We start from the raw sequence: 20,356 nt of genomic DNA, 5'->3' as shown, positions 1-20,356 counted from the left end.
CATAAAATTCACTTGTTTAAAGTATAAAATTCAGTGGTTTATAGTGTATTTAGAGTGTGTAACTATCACCATAATCTAATTTTAGAACATTTTTATTACTCCATTAGCAGTCCCTCTCCAATATTCCTTAATGTGCCCCTCCCCAGCCATAGGCAAGCCCTAATTTTACTTTCTATCTCTCTGTATTTGCCTTTTTGTGGACATTTCATGTGAATGGGATTATACAATTTGTGGTTTGTGGCTTCTTTCACTTAGCATAATGTTCTGGAGGTTTATCCACATTATAGCATGTATCAGTAGTTCATTCCTTTTTATGGCCCAATAATATTCTGTTATATGGATATACTGCATTTTGTTTATCCATTCATTAGTTGATGGGCATTTAGGTTATTTCTACTTTTTGGCTATTATGAATAATGCTTCTATGAACATGCACATACAAATTTTTGTGTGAACATATATTTTCATTTCTCTTGGGCATACACGCAGAAGTGGAATTGCTGGAGCATATGGTATCTCTGTGTTTAAACTTTTGAGGAACTTCCAGACTGTTTTCCAAAGCAGCTGCAACATTTTACAATCCTACCAGCAGTGCATGAGGGTTCCAGTGTCCCCACATCCTCACCAACACTTGTTGTCTATCTTTTTGATTATAGCCATCCTAGCTATAGGATGACCTAGCTATAGGAGACTCTGTGAAGTTATAGCTCATTGTGGTTTTTCCCTGATGATTAATGATGCTGAGGATCTTTTCATGCACCTATTAAGCATTTGTATATCTTCTTTGGAGAAATGTCTATTCAGATCTATTTTTTAAATTGGATTGTCTTTCGTTATTCAGTTGTAAGAGTTCTTTATATATTCTGGATACATGTCCTTTGTCAGATATATGAGTTGCCAATAGTTTCCTCTGTTCTGTGAGTTGTGTTTTCACTTTTTTGATAGTGTTTTTTGAAGCAAAAAAATTTTCAGTTTTGTTGAGGTCCAACTGATCAATCTTCTCTTTTATTTCTTGTGCTTTTGGTGTCATATCTAAGAAATGCTTGCTTAACCCAAGGTCATGAAGAGTCACTCCTGTGTTTTCATCTGAGAGCTTTATAGTTTTAACTCTTACATTTAGGGCTATGGTCTACTTTTTTTTTTTAACATAAATTGTTAAACTTTATGTAGTCATCTCCATCATTTTCCCCTTTTAGTTTGTGCTATTTGTGTCTCATTTAAGAAATCCTTGCCTACCTGAAGATCATAAAAATTTTTTTCTATGTTTTCTCCTACTAACTTTATTGTTTCTTCTTCTACATTTACATCTTTAATCCAGTTGGATTTTGTTTTTATTACTATGGCTTTGTAATATGTCTCAGTATCTACCTTTTTGTTCTTCTTTTTCAAACTCTTATTAGCTTGTCATGGACTTGTTCTTCCATAAACGCTTTAAAATCTGTTTGGAAAGTTCACAAAAAGTCCTCCTGAAATTTTGCTTGGAATTTAGTTGAAATCATAGATTGATCTGGGAAGAATCAATACTTTTCAATGTTAAGTCATCTCATCTATGAATGTGATCTATCATTTATTCATGCTTTTTTAATGTACTTTAATAGAGTTTTAAAATTTTCTCCACAAAGCTCTTATGAATTCTTTTTTTTTTTTACTTCTTTTTTTTTTCAATTTTATTTTTATTTTTTTCCCCCAAAGCCTCAGTAGATAGTTGTAGGTCATAGCTGCACATCCTTCTAGTTGCTGTATGTGGGACGTGGCCTCAGCATGGCCGGAGAAGCGGTGCGTGGGTGCGCGCCCGGGATCCGAACCCCGGGCCGCCAGCAGCGGAGCGCACGCACTGAACCGCTAAGCCATGGGGCCGGCCCTCTTATGAATTCTTTATTAAGATAATTCCTAGATTCAATAATATTACTATTATAAGTGGTATCTTATTTTGTTACATTGTTGCCTGTTACACTGTTACATATGTTCTGTTTTTTTGGGGGGGAGGGGGGTTGGTTACTAGTGGTGTGGAGAAATGCAATTGATTGTTTTTAAGTTGGTCTCCTATCCAGCTACCTTTCTGAATTCCTGTTCCTTCCAATAGTTTTTCTGTGAATTCTCTTGAGAGTTCTATGTAAAAAAATATACCAGTTGCAAACACTGACAACTTTTGTCTCTTTCCTTCCAATTTTATACTTTATTTTCTTTTTTATTATCTCCTCATAGTGGCTACTGCCTCTATAATTCTATTACATGGTGGTGGTGATAGCAGGCATCTTTGTCTTGTTCCATTCCTTAAAGAAAGTATAGTTTCTCTATTAAGTGTGATGTTAGCTGTAGGTTTGTAGACGATAGCCTTTAACAAGTAAGGGAAGTCCCATTCCTTGGGATCTGAGATACCAAGGAAAATAAATAAAATCTCATGCTTTACTTTCTAATGAAAAATTTAATAAAATGTATCATATGTAGTGGCTAAACCAATGAATAATCAAGCTGTGAAGAAAAGAAGGTGATGGGAAAGACAGGGGCTTGGTCTCCTACTTCTACTTCTCTAAGAGTTTTTTTAGAAAATCATTAATTAGTGTTGAACTTTGTCAAATGCTCTTTCTGTATCTGGTGAAATGATCGTCTGGTTCCCTCACCACCCCTATTTGCATGTATTATTATGGTAAATAATGTTAGCTATTGTAACTACTCCAACATTTCAATGGCTTAAACCAATAAAGCTATTTATTTATCACTCATGATACAGTCCAAGGGTGCCGGCAAGGTAGTGTTCTTCTTCACTTAGTTGTTCGGAAACTCAGGCTCTCTCTAGCCAGTTGCTTCCCCATCGGCTAGGACGTGAGTCCTTCAATGGATCCTCTATGTTGGCCGGAGATGACAAATCTCACTTCTACTCACATTCCATTGGCAAGGACTAGTCACGTGGTCCCACCTGGTTGTAAGGTGGTTGGGAACTGTAATGGTGTTCCCAGGAGGAATTGGAGAACAGAGAGATGGTGAGCAGTAGTAACCTCTTCCACAAACCATTAATGTAGTGAATAACATTGAAAGCTTTTCTGACTTCGAACCATTTTGTTATTACTTTATCATGATATACTCTTAATACACTTTTGGATTTGATTAGATAATATTTTATTTAGGTGTTTAGCATCCATGTTTATAAGCGAAACTGGCCTGTGTTTTTTTTGCACAGTCCCTATTCCAAATTTCAAACTTACAGTAACCTTAAGTTGAGCAGTGTTTCTTCTTTTTTCTGTTTTCTGAAGCAATGCATTTAAAATAGAGATTGTTTTTTCCTTGGAAGTTGGTAGACTGTACTTATAAATCTTCTGGGCCTGAGACTTTATAGGGAAGAGGTTTTTAAAATTATTTCAGTTTCTTAAATGGCTATTCACATTTTCTATCATTTTTATGCCAACTTTGGCAATTTTTCTAGAAATTTATTCATTTATGCTTTCAAAATGTATTATCATGTAGTTATTTATATTATTCTATTATAAGTTTTTAAATGTCTGCTATATTTGTCATTTCCTCTTTTTTTCTCCATGTTCTGTCAGTTATTCTTGATCACTCTCCCTAAAGGTTTGTCTGTTTTCAAAGAAATATTTTTGAGTTTTGTTAATCACCTTTATTTTTTGTCCTCTATGTCCTCTATTTCATTGATTCTGCCCTTATACTTATTATTTCATTTATTCTTGTTTCTCTGGTTACATGCTATTTGTAATAGATTCAGACAATGTAGACACTCATAAAGTGAGCTAGGAAAGTCCACTCCTGTCTCCTGTCATCCCACTGTTTATAGACAGCCACAGTTACCAAATTGGTGTATTTTTTTCTGGACCCTTTTCTTTGCTTATACCTTTTTCTACAACTTTCTAAACTATGTAAGTCATGGGCCTCTTTCTGTGGTGTACACACACACACTCACACACACATCCATTAAAATGGAATATCATTATTTATCCATTTTCCATTAATGAGCATTTACGTTGAAAGTATTGGTGGAATATAATTCATTCATATTTATTTTGATCACTGAGAAGTGTGACCTTGTTTCTGCCATCTTGTTTTGCCGTATAGTTATCATGAGTTCTTCCTTTTTTTTTTTTTAATCACTTCTTCTGGATTCATCAAGGTATCTTTGTCCCCATTCCTTCCTTCTTTTTGATTAGTGACTTGGAATTCTGTATCTTACTAGGAGACTTCATTAAGTTCTTAAGCATAGATAAACTTATATTTTCCTATAAATGTCAAAAATTAATCAGAATCTCTAATCTCCTTCCAAACATAAGAAACTTTTTAGCATATTTTTAATTCTTTTCTTCACCCCCACCTTTCCCCCACAGGCACATACACAAATGGGTATCTGCCCAGGAATTATTGAAATAATCTGGAAGCTTCCTATTTTTATTAACTTTTCACGCTTCAAGATACACTTTTTTCTCTTTTAGAAATCTTTTCTTAACAGTTGCATTAATGTATAACCTATTTGTGCAATTGCCTATTACACTAGAATAAGAAGGCTTAAACATGTGTGTCTTTTAGTTTTCATTGACTTAATGAAATTGGTAGTGATTTGTGTCTCACGAGTAATGCTTCTCTGGGTCTCTTATTTCTCAAAGTGTACTTTGGAATCCATGCTATTCTGATCCTCATTTGACCTTTGCTGGCACAAAAACATTCTGAAATACTTGCAAATGCTCGAGTCACTTCCTCATGTTTTACTGAGTTTACTTTAGCTTCGTTAAACCAAGTGCAATATCAGTTTGTGTAAACTTACCACTAACTGAAGGTTCATATAATGGCCCTGCCCCAGGGTTGAGACTGGCAAGAGGAGTATGAAAGTAGCTTTGAAATTCAGTTGCTGGATAGCTTACACTAAACAGCTTAACATTTTAACATTTTTGTTTATAAGTCTTAGTATTTGAGGGTGAAGTAAAATGGGCACTCTGGTAGTAAAACTATGGGAAAACTAACTTGGATGGTGTTTATCAAAAGCTTTTTGTAATGTCAATACCTTGTATCCCCATAATTATACTTCCAGGGCCATGTCCTAAGACACGTTTCCCACATGAGGTTATTTCAGGTGGTGCAGGGTAACTCTAGGTGGAGCACGTTTGCGGCATTGTCTAACACTGACTCACATAGTGAGCAAGTTCTTCCCCTGCTCAATTCCTTTTCAGTCTTCTGGTCGCAGAAAGAAGAAAAATCTCAGCTTGGTGCTAGTATGTCTTGAACACCTCTCTAAGCCTTTCTAATCTCCTTTTGGATATAAAAGAATGAGCAAAGGGATGGCAGTATCTTAACTATATTTTCACCATGCTGTTTTGTTCTCCATTGTGTTTGTTTTTACGATTGCTTTCATTTATCACATATGATGCTGGCTTCCCATTTACGATAGTGAATAAGGTTAGTTTTTAAAATACACTTATTTAAGGGCAGAAATGAGTTGATTTAAAGAGAAATGTTAAACACGGTACAGATGATATTTAATTATGGCAAAATAGTAATGGTGATGTATGGATGACTGAAATGTACGAAACATGACCCCAACGAATAATCAGAGCTTCAGACACAGATTTTAAATGGGAGTGTTCTTATATATGGGGCCATTCCTTCCAGTGTGACTTCTGTTATCATAAAGCTAGAAACCACTCAGTTGTCCAGCAGTAAGGGCTTGGTTAAGTGATTTTGATACCTTCCTAAGACGGAATGCTGCCAACTATTAAAAAAGTATATTTAATGACGTGGAAAATTATATGCTATTAGATAAAACAAAACTGGTTGCAAAAGAAAAATATACACAGTATCCTAATATTGTTAAAAGGAAAGTGTATATATCTATATAGCTACATATTTATACACTGTATATACTAAAATTATTGGCAAACAGATTAGAAGAAAATATTTCCAAATAAGTTATCTCTGGATGGTTGGGACCACAGGAGATTTTTGTGTTTTCTAATAGTAAACATATGTCACTTTTGTCACCAGAAAAACAATACATACATATATCTATTTTTTAATTAACCTGTTCCAACCCTAACAGGACTGCCTGGTATTTTGCATCTGCAGGGACTTCTGGGTCCATACATGCTCCTAGAATCCAGTTAGGTGCCTGTGGCCTGCTGCAAAGCCACAGGGGAATGGTGTCCTTAAGAATTCCTTGTTACCCCTCAGTACACTCCAAGGTACTTGGTCTTGGTGGGTGTATATTTATACTTTTGGAGTAAAATGGGGAGAATATATCTAAAATTCTTTGAAATAATTTTTATTGCCTTTTCTTCTCAGCAGCCTTATTAGGCAGGACCAAATTAGGATCCCATTTTTTCAGTAGGTCTAATCATTAAATAGGAATGGAGTAGATGCTAAGAGAGGGTCTCCTAGTTTCTCGTTTGTTCTCTTTCTTTAATTTCTGCAGTATTCTACTGAACATGAAATTTCATGTTGCATATAATCGTGGTTCTGCATCACCTGGGCTGGAGATATGTATAGTTAAATTTGGACGCCTCCTTTACAGGATTACAAAGTCTCTCTTTTAGAAAGAAAAAAGTGTTCACTGCAAGGCCTAATGCTTGGCAGAAACAATTGCTACCTTTTGCCTACTAGAAATTCCCAAGCTGTTACTTCTTAGAGCTTGTTCCTGGAAACCCCTGGACTCCTTTGTGGGAATGGGGTTGGCAGGTCCTTGGTAAGTGAGTAAATGGTGTCTCTATCTGGGAGTGGTCTTACAGCCCCGGTATGAGCTTCCTCCTTCTATAAAGGGTGCTGAGCTCTGCCCAGGGTAAGCCAGCCAGGTCCTGAGTCTGAGAGAGTCCTGCTGTGGCATTCCAGTAATATCTGCCAGGTTGCAGCAAGCCGTTTGACTGGCTGACTCCTTCCCTCCTGGGGTCCTTCAACTCCTCTCCACCCCTACTGCCACCGTTGTGCTTCAAGCTCTCACATCTCTTGCTGGATAACACAGTGACCTCCGACTGGTCCCTGCCTACCCTTCCCCTTACCTCTAGTCTGTTTTTTCACAGAAGCCTGTATGTATTAGTCTCCTGTTACTGTTGTAACAAATTACCACAAAATTAGTGGCTTGAAACCATACAAATTTATTATTTTGCAGTTCTAAAGGTCAGAAGTCCTAAAATCAAGATTTCAGCAGGGCTGTGTTTCTTCTGGAGGCTCTGGAGGAAAATCATTTCATTGCCTTTTCCAGCTTCTAGAGGCTTCCTGCATTTCTGGGCACATGGCCCCTTCCTCCATCTTTAAAACCAACAAGTCTTTCTCATGCTGCATCACTCTGACACTCCTCTTCTGTAGTCAGATCTCTCTCTGCCTCCCTCTTATAAGGACACTTGTGATTACATTGGGCCCACCTGGATAATCCAGGATACTCTCCCCATCTCAAGATTCTTAACTTAATCACATCTACAATATCCCTTTTTCCACGTAAGGAAACATATTCACAGCTTCTGGGGATTCAGACATCAACATCTTTAGCAGGGCCATTATTCAGCCTACCACATAGTGTAATCTTTTAAAAACACACACATCCAACTACATTACTCCTCTGCCTAAGACCCTTGTGTGGTGCTCCAGTTCCCAGAGGATAAGGACTTCTTGTGGCTAGAAATTCTGTGAAACGGCTGCCTCCTCTCTCCCCACTCCACTTCTGGCTTGCAGCCTTTGCACATGGTGTGCTTTTTACTACGGATGCTTCTCCTCCCTACACTTCATCCTAAACCTTCCTGAGGCTCCAGACAAGGTCAGGGACCTGTGCCATTCTGCTGTCACGCTTACCACAGGTTAACGTCTTTGCATTTATTCAGGTGATCATTTGATTAATGTATGCTTCTCCTGTGTGAGTAAGTACTCCATAAAGGCAGGGACCATGTCTGGTTTGTGCCGATCATTGCATCCCAGCACAGTGTCTGGCTTGTGGTAGATGGTTAGTAAGTACTTGGGAACGAATGAACAAATGAGTGAACGAATGAATATTAACAGCATTGTCATCACTGTTTATCCCATTTACCCTCCTTTTCTTCTGCACAGCGTTTATCACCTCTTCTCTTATCACCTCCCTCCAACAGAGCGGAAGCTCCACAAGAGAGGCTTTGTTTTTGGGTTCACGCCTCTATTCTTAGGTCCTAGAGCAGAGTCTGGTGCATAACAGGCCCTTGATAAATATTTGGGGAATGAATGATCTACAGGATGCTCAGAATCTCTCAGTTTTCATATCTGACCGCTCTTTGAAATCAAGTATTATCAAGTTCTTCATTTTACTTATTCAGCCTAACTCAATAAGCAGGCAGATTGGCAGAGACTTTCTAAAATATTCACCTGTTTTTGTGAGAATTAATGAGTTAATAAATGTAAATCATTTAGAGCAGTGTCTGGCACATGGTAAGCCCTGTGTAAGAGTTTGCTGCTGTTGTTAAAAAACACTTGAGCCCTTGATAGTTTAGAATTTTTACTGACTATGTCTGTCGCAGCTCTGTGGTGAGATCCCAAACACAGAACTGAGTGAGTTCTCCTGGCTCTTGCACCAGGATGGGACCCAGGTGTCCCGGCTGCCTGAGGACAGGCCCAGGCGCCGGGTGAGTGATTTGGGCCATAACTTGTACTTTTTCTTGTTTTGCCTGCAGATGGCAGCACACCCTGGACTTCTTTGCACTGCAGGCAGTCCTGAGGCTGGACTGCAGAGAAACACGAAAATGGTCTCCCCTCTCCTGGAGACGTGCATCAGCCACCCAGCCACAGGTGAGTTTAGAGCTTGACCAGAGTTTTCCTCTTATTTGTTCTACATTATTTGTTTTTTTAGTATAGGAATCGGTATAACTCATGTGTTCAATTTTGAGGTAGTTTGTTGATTTTCACAGTTTGTTTACAAAAATAAAACAATAGCAGTGAAACCAGAAATATTACTAGAATGTTGCAGACAGGATGAGGGGCAAGGGGGTACTCTCTGCACTGTGAGTGTGGTGTCCCTTCCCATATGCACTTGGGGCCCATCCCCTTTGTCATCCAGAGAGGCGGTACCCACCCAGAACAGTTCCCTTTAATTCAACAAGTGTGTGGTAAGCTGGAGGTGTGAGGTGTTCTTTGCAGGGGCCTTGTGGTCTTGTTTCCAATTGCTCACAGGGTGGACTATTCATGTATTGCTGGAGAGCCATCCCTGGCCCAGCAGAACCCAGGGTTGCTGTCTGCTCGCCCAGACCTCACAGCCCCCTTGGTGGGCTTCTGCCTCTGACCCTCCCCTCCTCCCACAGCTGGTAATTTCACAGCTCTAGCTTATTGATCTTAAAGCCCTATTTGTGGGCCGACCCCGTGGCTTAGTGGTTAAGTGCGCACACTCCGCTACTGGCGGCCTGGGTTCGGATCCCGGGCGCACACCGATGCACCACTTCTCCGGCCATGCTGAGGCCGCGTCCCACATACAGCAACTAGAAGGATGTGCAACTATGACATACAACTATCTGCTGGGGCTTTGGGGAAAAAAAGGAGGAGGATTGGCAGTGGATGTTAGCTCAGAGCTGATCTTCCTCAAAAAAAAAAAAAAAAACCTATTTGTGCTGAAATCTGAGCAGCTGAGTGGGGATTGTTTATGTTCTATTTCGACCCCATTTGTTAGCTTTGCCCTCAACAGAAAATAATTCTAAGCTTCATATTGGGAATAAGGGTACTTTCTGTCCTCAATGCCAAGGGAAACAACACAACTTCTTGGCGTTCTAATGAGAGGTCTTGCAAAGACCCTCCCTGATTTTCAGCACCTGCTGGGTTTGGCAATGTCCTTCCCTTAGCTGCAACCCCTTTAGGATTCTGTGACATCTTCCCTCAGTGTCACAAGTCTTTCTACGCAGGGAACTTGATGATCCCTTGTCCTTCACCCCAACCTGTGCCAGCTTTGCCCCAAGCCTCTGTGTGTCAGGCACTACGCTACACAGTTTACATTCATTCAATCTGCATGAAAACCTGGTCAAATAGGTGATATTATTCCTATGTTACAAATATGGAAACCAAGGCCCAGAGATTAAATTACTTACAGAGCTAAGATGTAGCAAGCCAGGGTGGCAGCCCAAGGTCTCTGTAGCTCTTGCCTCTTTTCAGAAAGTGAGGCTGGCCACCTATGGGTAGAAGATGAATCACATTTGTTCTTGTAGACCTGAAAAAGAAACAAAGTGAGATTAAAGGGAAACAAAATTAAAGATTTTTATTTATTTATTTTTTCCCCCCAAAGCCCCAGTAGATAGTTGTATGTCATAGCTGCACATCCTTCTAGTTGCTGTATGTGGGACGCGTCCTCAGCATGGCCGGAGAAGCGGTGCGTCGGTGCGCGCCCGGGATCCGAACCCGGGCTGCTAGCAGCGGAGCGCGCGCACTTAACCACTAAGCCACGGGGCCGGCCCGGGAAACAAAATTATAATCCCCAAACAACCCCTATCTCTAAATTTACTATCCTAACTTTACAGAGTGGTAAAATGTTCCTTTATTACTGTTTGCCTTATGTGCATCATTATGTGTACCAGTTAATACAAGGTAGTTTTGTTGTTCATTTGAAGGACCTGTAACCTCCATAAATTAGAAAAGTTTGATTTGAAAAGTTTGAAAAGTCTTCCTCTGTGCCCAGGAGGTTCGGTGACCTGTTTGAGGACGCACACACCGACGAACTCGAAGCTCCCTGAGCGTGACTCTGTCTCACCCTAGTTCTGATAACTGATGCAATCTAAGTCTAAAGTGTTGTCAAAGTCCATTATTTTATAAACCAGGTCACTCCTGAGTGCCTGCTGATATCTGAATGTTTTAAAATATGACACTTAAAACTGTGGTCAATGAAAGAAAAGCTGTCCTGTGTCCTGGGGACACCTTCCTGAGCGCTGCTTTGGGGTACTTCCTCTCTAGCCACTCAGGACAAATAGCCTGAAGGACACATTAACTGTGGATGTTTCAAACTGATAGACTTACACAGTAGTCACTGTCACCAACAAGTCACTAACTTGTGATTGTAAGGTATTATTTTCTTATCCTTTTTTTTAACTTTATCAAGATATAATTCTCATACCATACAATTCATTCATTTAAAATGAACGATTCAGTGGTTTTTGTGCTTCCATCACCAGAGTCAATTTTAGAACATTTTTATTACCTCCAAAAGAAACTCCTAAATTATCCTCCCCCACCCCCAATCTTCCCATTTCCCCCAATCCCCTAATCTATTTTCTGTCTCTATAGATTTGCCTATCCTGGATATCATATAAATAGAAGCATACAGTATGTGGTCTTTTGTATCTGGCTTCTTTCACTTAGCAGGATGTTTTCAAGGTTCGTCCATGTTGTAGCACATGTCAGTACTCCATTCCTTTTCATTGCTTTATAATATTCCATTGTATGGGCATACCACATTTTGTTTATTCATTCATCATTTGATGGACATTTGGGTTGTTTCCATGTTTTGACTATTGTGAATAATGCTGCTATGAACATTTTTGTGTACAGGTTTTTGTGTGGACTGTGATTGTGTTTTGTGACTCTGCAAGCTGTAACGAGCAAGTCCTGTTTTTAAAAATCCAAAAGAGGAAGAGGACTAAGTTGATGGTGTTTGAAATTTAAAGGGAAAATTTGTGTAGACATAGAATTGCATTTGAAAAGATTAACTATCTAATCTGAGGTTAAAATCAAAAAGTATTAGATCTAATTCTTCTCCATATCACTTGAGTTTTATGAGTTCTGTCTTTTAATATTCTTGTTTGAAAAACATAAGAAAGAGGGGCCTGCCTGGTGGTGTAGCTGTTAAGTTCGAGCTTTCCACTTCAGGGCCGGGGTTTGCAGGGTCAGATCCTGGATGTGGACCTACACACTGCTTATTAAGCCATGCTGTGGCGGCGTCCCATATAAAGTAGAGAAAGATGGGCATGGATGTTAGCCTGGGGCCAATCTTCCTCCGCAAAAAAGAAGACGATTGGCAACAGATGTTAGCTCAGGGCTAATCCTCCTCAAAAAAAAAAAAACATAAGAAAGAAATATGTGTTGGTCCTGAGGTCTCACTTGAAATAACGGGGAATTAGTTTGGGTAAAGGGTTGTGCAAGACTTTTTTCCAGATGTATTTAGCATGTGGGTGGGGGAAGCAGAGGCAGGGACTGGAGAGAGGAATAAAGCATGAGGAAAATCTGGGGTGATATGGACCCCCATCTGCTGTTGGTTCAGCTTCCCTGTGGCCCACCCTCGTGGCCACAGGGCACTGGCCAGTAATCCTTAGTGTGGCTATTGCTTGCTATCTGGGTGATGTTCGTCACAGTTTGTCACACTCTGTGTCCAGTTTCACTCTGCATCTGACTCATAAAGCTCTGGTGTTAGGCTGTTGGTTTTTAGTAAAAGCAGGTGTTAGGAAGAATGTGTTGAAGGACGAATCAGCCCCTAAGGGACTTTGATAGACACAGTCCTAAAAACATTTCCGGGCTGTTTGTTGTGTTTTTTTTTAAACACCAGTTAACAGTTTTCAGTTGAACTGTGTTTTCCTTCCTGAAATTTTTAAGTGAGGCTAGTCCTTGTGATTTATTCTATGTATTGTTTTTAGAGAATTCCTCTACTTGTCAAGTCTGGGTTGGAGATAGGGGTGATTCTTTTTTTTTTCCCCACACAGACCAAGCACACAGAAATAGGAGTGATTTGAGTTCGCCTCCAATTTAATTTAGCTCTATATCTTTATTTTCCTTCCCTTGGGAAATATAGGGAGTATTTGGGAGCATTTTAACTGAATTCTAACTTCAGGTGAGTCAGCAGGAATTTTTATGTGTTATTTAATGCTTGGTGGGGGGAGACATCATAAGAAAAGAAACAGTTGCCCTCAAGGATCCCATGTTCTGGTTTGTTCCTGCCTGTTAACATGCACCACTTACACCACCAAGTGCCCAGTGTGCATGCCCAGAAAAGCCCAGGTCAGGGAGGACTGCATGAGGCCTGCCCGGGGCTTTAATCAACTCAGATGGAGGAGAAGGCGGCGGTGATGGTTCCAGGCACAGAGATTGTCAGAAGGAACAGGAGTGTCGGGACGAGTCCGGGGGGGTCATACTGGGTAGGTTGGGTTGACCAGATTTGGGTGGTGGTGGGATTTGACTATCAAGTCAAGGAGTTTGACTTTAATACCGTAAAGATTAGGACATAAAGACTTTTGAACAGGGGGACAAGCTTACTGTTTAAAGTAGGGACTTTTATTTCCATTTTATACCTGAGAAAAGCAGTGCTTTTCAAATATTATCTTTTGAAGTAATTCTCCAAGGTCACGTGGCTGGTGGAGGTTGGCTCTGCCAGACCGCAGAGTCCACACACATGCTCGCGCCTGCACTGGCCCGCGTTATCTGCAGAGCACAGGTTGGTCTTCGGATCACCGAGGCTTCACCCAGCTCTGACCTTGTGTGACCCTGTGAGTCTCTCCATGACTGTGCGTTTGTTTGTCAGCGTCACTCCCTGGGCTGAAGCGGTTAGGGGGAGGAAGGGGACTTTGGCTAAGTCACTTCTTAACCTATCTGATGCCCAGGGAAACCAGGGGCAGGACCCTAACCAGGCCTCCATAGTCTGCACAGCAACGGTCCAGACAAATTCTAAGAGCTACAGGTCCCGGGACAAGTCTTCCTTCCAAAGTGGGTGCTGCAGGGCTGATCGCGATCCAGGCAGGGTTGACAGCACAGCTGCAGCCACGGCACAAGTTGACTCTTGTTCCTGCCCTAATCCTCCAGCACAGGTGGAGAATGTGAGGTCTTGGTGTGTACTGAAGTTTTCCATTCGTTCCTTCGTTCATTCCTTCATAGTGTATTCAGCAAATAGTTAAGCACCTAAAATGTACCAGGCCCTGCTCTGGGCCTGGGGCTTACAGCAACAAATAAAACAACCCAAGTCCCTGCCCTCATGGAGCTTAGGGTCTGGTCTGGGAGATACAAAATGCTCAATACAATGTCAGGGAGCAGTAGGTGATGTGAGGAAGAGTGAAGCAGGGAGAGGGCATAGAGTGGCAGGGCAGTCCAGGAAGACTTCTCTAAGGAGGGGGATTAGAGCAGAAACATGGGTGAAGCCAGGGAGTAAGCAGTGTGAATGTGTTCCAGGCAGAGGGAACAGCAAGTTCATAGTCCCGAGATGGGATTGTTTGGGGAGTGGCAAGGAGGCCACTATATCAGGGAGCCAGGACGAGAGTGGGAGGACCAGAGGCTGCAGAGGGAGGAGGAGTTGGCCACGCAGCCTTGCAGGCCACCATGGAAAGATAGGATTTTGTTCTGGGCCCAGCTCTAAGGTGTGTTTGAGGCATTGTTCCTGGCTGATTGGCCTCTAAATCTGCAGCCCTCCCAAGAGCCTTTTTTTTTTTTTTGGTGAGGAAGATCAGCCCTGAGCTAACATCCATGCTAATCCTCCTCTTTTTTTGCTGAGGAAGACTGGCTCTGAGCTAACATCTATTGCCAGTCCTCCTCCTGTTTTTCCCCAACGCCCCAGTAGATAGTTGTATGTCATAGTTGCACATCCTTCTAGTTGCTGTGTGTGGGACACGGCCTCAGCGTGGCCGGAGAAGCGGTGCGTCGGTGCGCGCCTGGGATCCGAACCCCGGGCCGCCGGTAGCGGAGTGCGCGCACTTAACACTAATCCACGGGGCCAGCCCTCCCAAGAGCCTTTTGACTGACTCAGTATCCATCTATATAGTCCCTTTTCTGGCAGTGTTAACCACCATTAGTTCTGTTGTTGAGCCCTGTCCGATACAGAGATTTGCAGGGAGAAGGAGAGGACCAACTGCATTTAGAACTGAATATTGCCTAGCTTTGTAGTTAAATAAAATTTGTTTTTAAAGTTAAAAAAGATGTACTTGGATATTGTGTAAAAATGTTCAAATTTTGGTTGGAGGGGCTCCACCTTGACACAAGTGGGTCTTTTATCATCACTGCCCCCTCCCCTAGGAGCCAGGAGGCCAGTTCTGTCTCCCTACTCACCTGCCAGCTGAGGGCCTATGCTGGTCACCCTTGCTTGACCTCTCTGGTCTTACCTGTAGTATTTGGCTAATCATAGCATTCCTGCCTAAAGGGAGGGAGAAAGGAAAAAAATGACTTATAGAGGGTCTTTCCCATCTTAGAGGTCTCTGAGTCTGTGGACAGATTCCACAGAATGTTCTTAAAGGGATTAGGAATGTTCCTTAAGTCATGTCCAGGGGGTCATGATTTATATTTGTATTATGCAACTCTCCCCCCCACCTTTTTTTGGCTTTCAAAACACTTTTACATCTGTCCTTGATCTTTATAAAATAGCTCTGTATGTCACAGCAGTTAAAAGCTTGGAAAAACAGACATGGTACTGAGAGCCAGGTCCACCTTTATTAGCTCTGTGGCTGTGGGCATGTCCCCTAACTTCCCTGTTCCTTCAGTTTCCTCATCTGAAAATAGGAATGCAAATGGTACCTACCTCAAAGGGCACTCTGAGGATAAATGCCATGATACATCCAGCATAGGGCCTGGCTCAGAGTAAAACCTCAGTGAATATCAGCTGCGGTGGTGAGTATGTATAATTATTCCCACTTAACAGGAAGGAAAGCCTCGACAGGGAGGTTTAGTGACTTGCTTAAGGTCATGTGGAGAGTTAAGAGGCACAGCCAGAAATAGGAGCCTGGGCTCATGGAGTCCCAGGCCAGTGCTCTCTCCTCAGGATTCATTTTGGTCTCCAGGAGAAAATGTTAATATACACAGACAGTTCTGAGTCTAACCTTTTGGCAGCTGGATCTGGCTTTTGTAGGGAGTTGGGGGACAGGGCTTCCGCAGCACACAGGACCCTCAATCCTAGGCATTAAGAGCCCCTCAGGGAGGGAGATCCGTGGGAGCAGAGGACAGAGAGCCTCCCTCTTTGTTTCCTGAGAGGCAGGGGGCTGGGGGTGGCGTGCTTCCAGTGCTCCTCTCCCCAGCCCTTGTCTGGTGCTGGCCAGACCCTGCCGTCCACCCCTGGGGCATTGCAGAGACCTAGCCTGGAATGGAGAAGGGGCTGGGACAAGCATGCAGGTGGCAGGTGGGTACTCCAGAACTCCATCCTGAGCAAAGCTGGGCTCTCATTCCTGTGGCAGGATTCTGTGGCTCAGGCCTGGGAACTGGGTGTGGGTGGAGTCTCCCTAAGGCCCTTTAAAAAAAGAAACCTGACTTTTGCCCTCTGGGGCAGGGGTGGCAGATGCCCTTTCCAGCTGCCCTGATCACCCTGTCACCTGAGGACTGTTGCCACTGGTCTTAGATACACAGTGGTGGCCCTTGCTCCTGACAGGTAGATTTAGAGACTTCCCACGTGAGTTTTCCCAGGAAATGGACAGCACGTGGAATTTTGCTTCAGGCAATATAGCACAGGAGAGAAGTCCACGGTCAGTTAAGCCTGGGTTTGAATCCCAGCTCTGCTTCTTTGTGTGTGTGTAGGTGGGGGGAGTGTGCTTGTGAAATTATTCAGCCTCGTCAACTCTCAGTTTCTACATCTGTAAAATGGGAACAAGAATACCTACCTCACAGATTTGCAGTATGAATTAAACAAAATAACCTGTATGAACTGCTTAGCATGTGCATGGCCCGTGGTAGCTATTTTTATCGTCCTTGTCACTATTATTGAGCATATCAATGGGCTCCACCAGTCTGTGGGTGGAAACAGTTTTCATGTATGGCTCAGCCTCATGAGCATCTGCTGTGACTCGGGAGCCTAGAACGACTGAGCCCAAGAGCTCAAACCTCTCTTTGTCATATTGTTATTTGCAGTCGTTTCTGTCATCCAGGATGGATAATTAAGTTTCTGCTGATGTGTAATGCCATGCCATTTATTACCATTTCTTTTCTGTTTAGCTCAGTGTTCTTGAAAGAAAAAATAGCTAAACAGATAAAATGTATTGAGGGTTTACTATACCAAAAGTTTTACATATATTATCTACTTTAATTCACATAACAACCAAATGAAGAAACAGAGAGCTTAAATGATGCCGAAGGCTACGCTGCTTTCCTGCGGCAGACCTGGGCTTCACAGGTCCAGTCCAGACCCCACACTCAGCCCCCGTACTGCCTTAAACAGGGCAGTGATTGACTTTGGTGGCCCTGAGAGATCAGGTAGTCTAGTTTATCCCCCAACCCTCTTTCTGGACTGAGCTGTGTGTCACAGAGGGGAGAATCTGTCCTACTTTAGAAACTTGCCTGAGAACTCTAGGGATCAGTCTTTTGGTAACCATTTCAGAGTCTTCAGGGACAGTGACTTCCTCCTTAGTCTCCTTGCAGTGTCCCCTTGAGGCCAGCCGTCCATCCTCTAGAGTGGTTCGGCACCCGGTTTGAGAGTGTGCTCAGTCCTCAGGTAGACACGCGGACAGTGAGGGTGACGTTCCACCAGCACGTGGGTAGTGGGGCCTTCTGCCATTCTGACTGTGGTGTGTGGTGTCAAGTGCCAGTGTAGCAAAACAGCGTCCCCGCCTGCTCTCCAGCTGACTTGCCTGACCACAGCTGGCTCCTTCCTCACAGATCTGCATCTGCCTGGCTCTGGGAGCAGGGGAAGTGGTCTGTGGGCCAGCTGGATAACTTGAGGAGCTGAGTGGCCCTGTTCAGCCTGGCCTACAGTCCCAGGGGTGACTGGGGTGGTGGGTAGGGGATAGATCTGCTCCAGCCATAAGCAGCCACTAAGGGGTTATCTAGGGACCTTGAAGCCTGAGAACTAACAGGCCCCCTGGGGGTGCCTTCATTCAACAAGCTTTTATTTGGCACCTACTGTGTGACTCAAGAGGTCATGTGAGGGACCTCAGACATGAGTTGGTGTAGGGCTGCCTCCAGCCCAGCAGGCAGGGCCACCAGTGGCCACCAGAGAGCTCCACTGCTCTCAGAAGGATTAGAGGCTGGCAGAGGGGCCAGGTTGGCTGAGTTGCTGTTTATCTGGGCAGCTTCCTTGACAACCAGGAGATAAATACCTGAGGTCAAGCAAAGCTTGGAGCAAGATTAGGTGTCTGGATCGGGTGGGGCCTATACGGTGATTTGGAGAACCTTAAGTGACCAGAATCTTCTGGGTGGCCTATTCAATATGCTTAATTAGTTTGTTAGTTAATTAATTGTCCCATTCTGTTCCAGAAAGGATTCAAAGTGGCTTCATTCAGCGGGTGTCTTAGAGGGAAGAAAGTGTCCTAAGCTTGCTCTGAGTGAAATGTTGGGGTTTAGGCCCTACGTGGGTCATTTACCAGCTGCCAGCTCAGCTTCCTGTTCCCAGGGCTGGTTCCCTGGAAAGCACAGCGTTTGCTGCCAAAGCTGGTTTGCAGCGTTTCTGTGATCACCTCCTGGTCCCTTTGCAACAAGTGGCCCCCGACCTTCCTGCCTTGAGGCAAATCATGTGACTTAGGAGAAGCAAATCTGACCTCAATTACCAGGTGCAAATATCAGTCACTGGGAGTAACCAGGAGGCCAGCGTCCCTGGTCGTTTCAGCCTCTGGCGTTAAATATTAAGAGTGCGCTGTTCAGGGCGTGATAAAGGCTGTCTCTCACAGTTTTATGATTTCCAGTAAACCAGAGGGCTTCAAGGAAGGGCCGGGGCGGGTGATAGACTTCAGGCCTGGTCCTCTGCTGAGCTGGCAGAGCAATTTCTACAGGACCGGGAGGGGCAGAAGCAAGGCCCCACCTCCTCAAGGCTAGCCCTGTTCTACAGCAGAGCCAGAGAGCCGTGCTGCCCAGTTGCGTGAGGCAGGGCCAGTTTCTGCTCCTAGCCAGGCAGCTACGTGCACTCTCAGGGTGGCGATATGGAGAAAGGAAGACGTCTGTCCTTAATGTGCTGGCCACTGTGCCTGCTTCCCGCTGGGTGTCAGGCCAGCTAGGAGCCCTGGGCACTTTCCTCTGTCAATCTGGGCAATGGGCAGCTACAGCTGCTCTCACAGAAAGCTGGAGGAGCATTTCCAGTATCTGGGGCCTGCAGACACATGGGCTGAGATTCCTCAGTGTCTGGCCACAAGGAAGCTGTAGGCAGGCAACGTACCCCACCTTGGCCTAGGAAGGGAACTGAGGTCCCCCTCCCACTTTCCCATGTCATGAGGGAGACCCTTCTGAGTTTCTCTGTCTCACCTAATCCAACAGCAAAGACAGAAGACATACATCAAATTAAATCAGAATGCAGTAAAAGTAGCATGCGTTCATTTAACAAATATTTAATAAACACTTTGCTATGTGGCAGACTCTATGCTAGATGCTAGACATACAACTGTGGACAGACAAGGGCCCTGCTCAAATGGAGCTTACAGTCTAGTGGCGGAGATAGAAAATAATTAAACAAACACATAGATAAAATGTTAACACTAGCAATAAGTGCTGTGTAGCAAATTAAAACACACTGAAGTGTAATCAAGTGACTGAGTGACTACTTTGGATTGAGCAGTCAGGGACAGCCTCTGAGGAAGTGGCGTTTAAGAAGATACCTGAGAAAAAAGATTAAGGAAAGAGCAGGTGAACAGTCATAAGGTTACCTGTCCTGACTGCTGTTGGGGGAGGAGAGCCAGGGTGACAGGAGGAGAGGAAGAATGTTCTAGAACATAGAGCTTGGTTAACTTGATGCCTTGGGATTTCTGACACTTCTTTTCTTAATATCTGAATCATGCCCTAAACATTCAGTAAACCTTTATTGAGTGTCCTCTGTGTGCCAGGCACTCTGCTGGACGGTGGTGAAACCAAGATGAATACGTCAGGGTCCCTTCTCAAAAGGTGTTCAGTCTTTTGGGAGAGTTAGGCCAGGAAACCAAGACAGGGTAAGTCCTGTGGGTGAGAGAATCAAAGAGGGCTAATAAGAGGATGCAGAAGGGCTTCCCAACCCCTGTGGACATGGTGGGGAGGAGACACTGTCCAATAAGGCTCCCTGGAGGACATGACACCTGAGGGGTCTTGGAGAATGAGGTGAGGTTAGCCAGGTGAAAAAGAGAGAGTGTATGTTCCAGGCAGAGAGAGTGGCCTGTGCAAAGGCCTGGAGGGGAAGGTGAGCGAATGCAAGAAGGATGCTGGAGGAAGAACAGGTAGCCGAGAACGCTCTGCTTTAGAGCCTGTACCAGACACTCAAGAATAGCTGGTGGAGTTAAGACAGATTCCTAAGGGGCCAAATTAGCAGCAGGAAAAGACTTGAGGAAAGGACGCTGAGGTTCACGAGCTCAGACCACTCTCTGGGCCTCCCGTCTCACTGGGACTCATCCCATGGGAGGACCAACTCACTCCAAGCAGCCATTTCTCAAATCAGAATAGAAGATTCACCTGAACCAGGCACCCAGATGGTGGGTATTTGAACATCCATGTGGGTTTTGGAGGGGAGGGGGCACTGAGCTAAAACCTGTTAATCTGGGAGTAAGAACAAAGTTTTGCATTTAGGGCAGGAAGACCTTCTTTGCAAGTCTCACTAGGA

General features: G+C 43.6%; 1 protein-coding gene across 1 annotated transcript in view; it reads left to right on the top strand.

Annotated features, from left to right (window-relative positions):
* Positions 1–20,356, top strand: part of LOC147917271 (uncharacterized) — a 60,218-nt gene that overhangs the window by 3,380 nt on the left and 36,482 nt on the right. Inside the window, exon 2 of the mRNA XM_087429828.1 lies at positions 8,619–8,733. Within this exon, the coding sequence (XP_087285954.1) occupies positions 8,619–8,733 (115 nt within the window). The remainder of the gene's footprint in view (positions 1–8,618; positions 8,734–20,356) is intronic.

This window comes from Ceratotherium simum, chromosome 4 (assembly GCF_057802395.1).
Source record: "Ceratotherium simum simum isolate JZ-2026a chromosome 4, ASM5780239v1, whole genome shotgun sequence".
Classification (NCBI taxonomy): domain Eukaryota; kingdom Metazoa; phylum Chordata; class Mammalia; order Perissodactyla; family Rhinocerotidae; genus Ceratotherium; species Ceratotherium simum.
The sequence above is the reverse complement of the archived record's forward strand: the minus strand, read 5'-3'. Positions and strand labels throughout refer to the sequence as shown.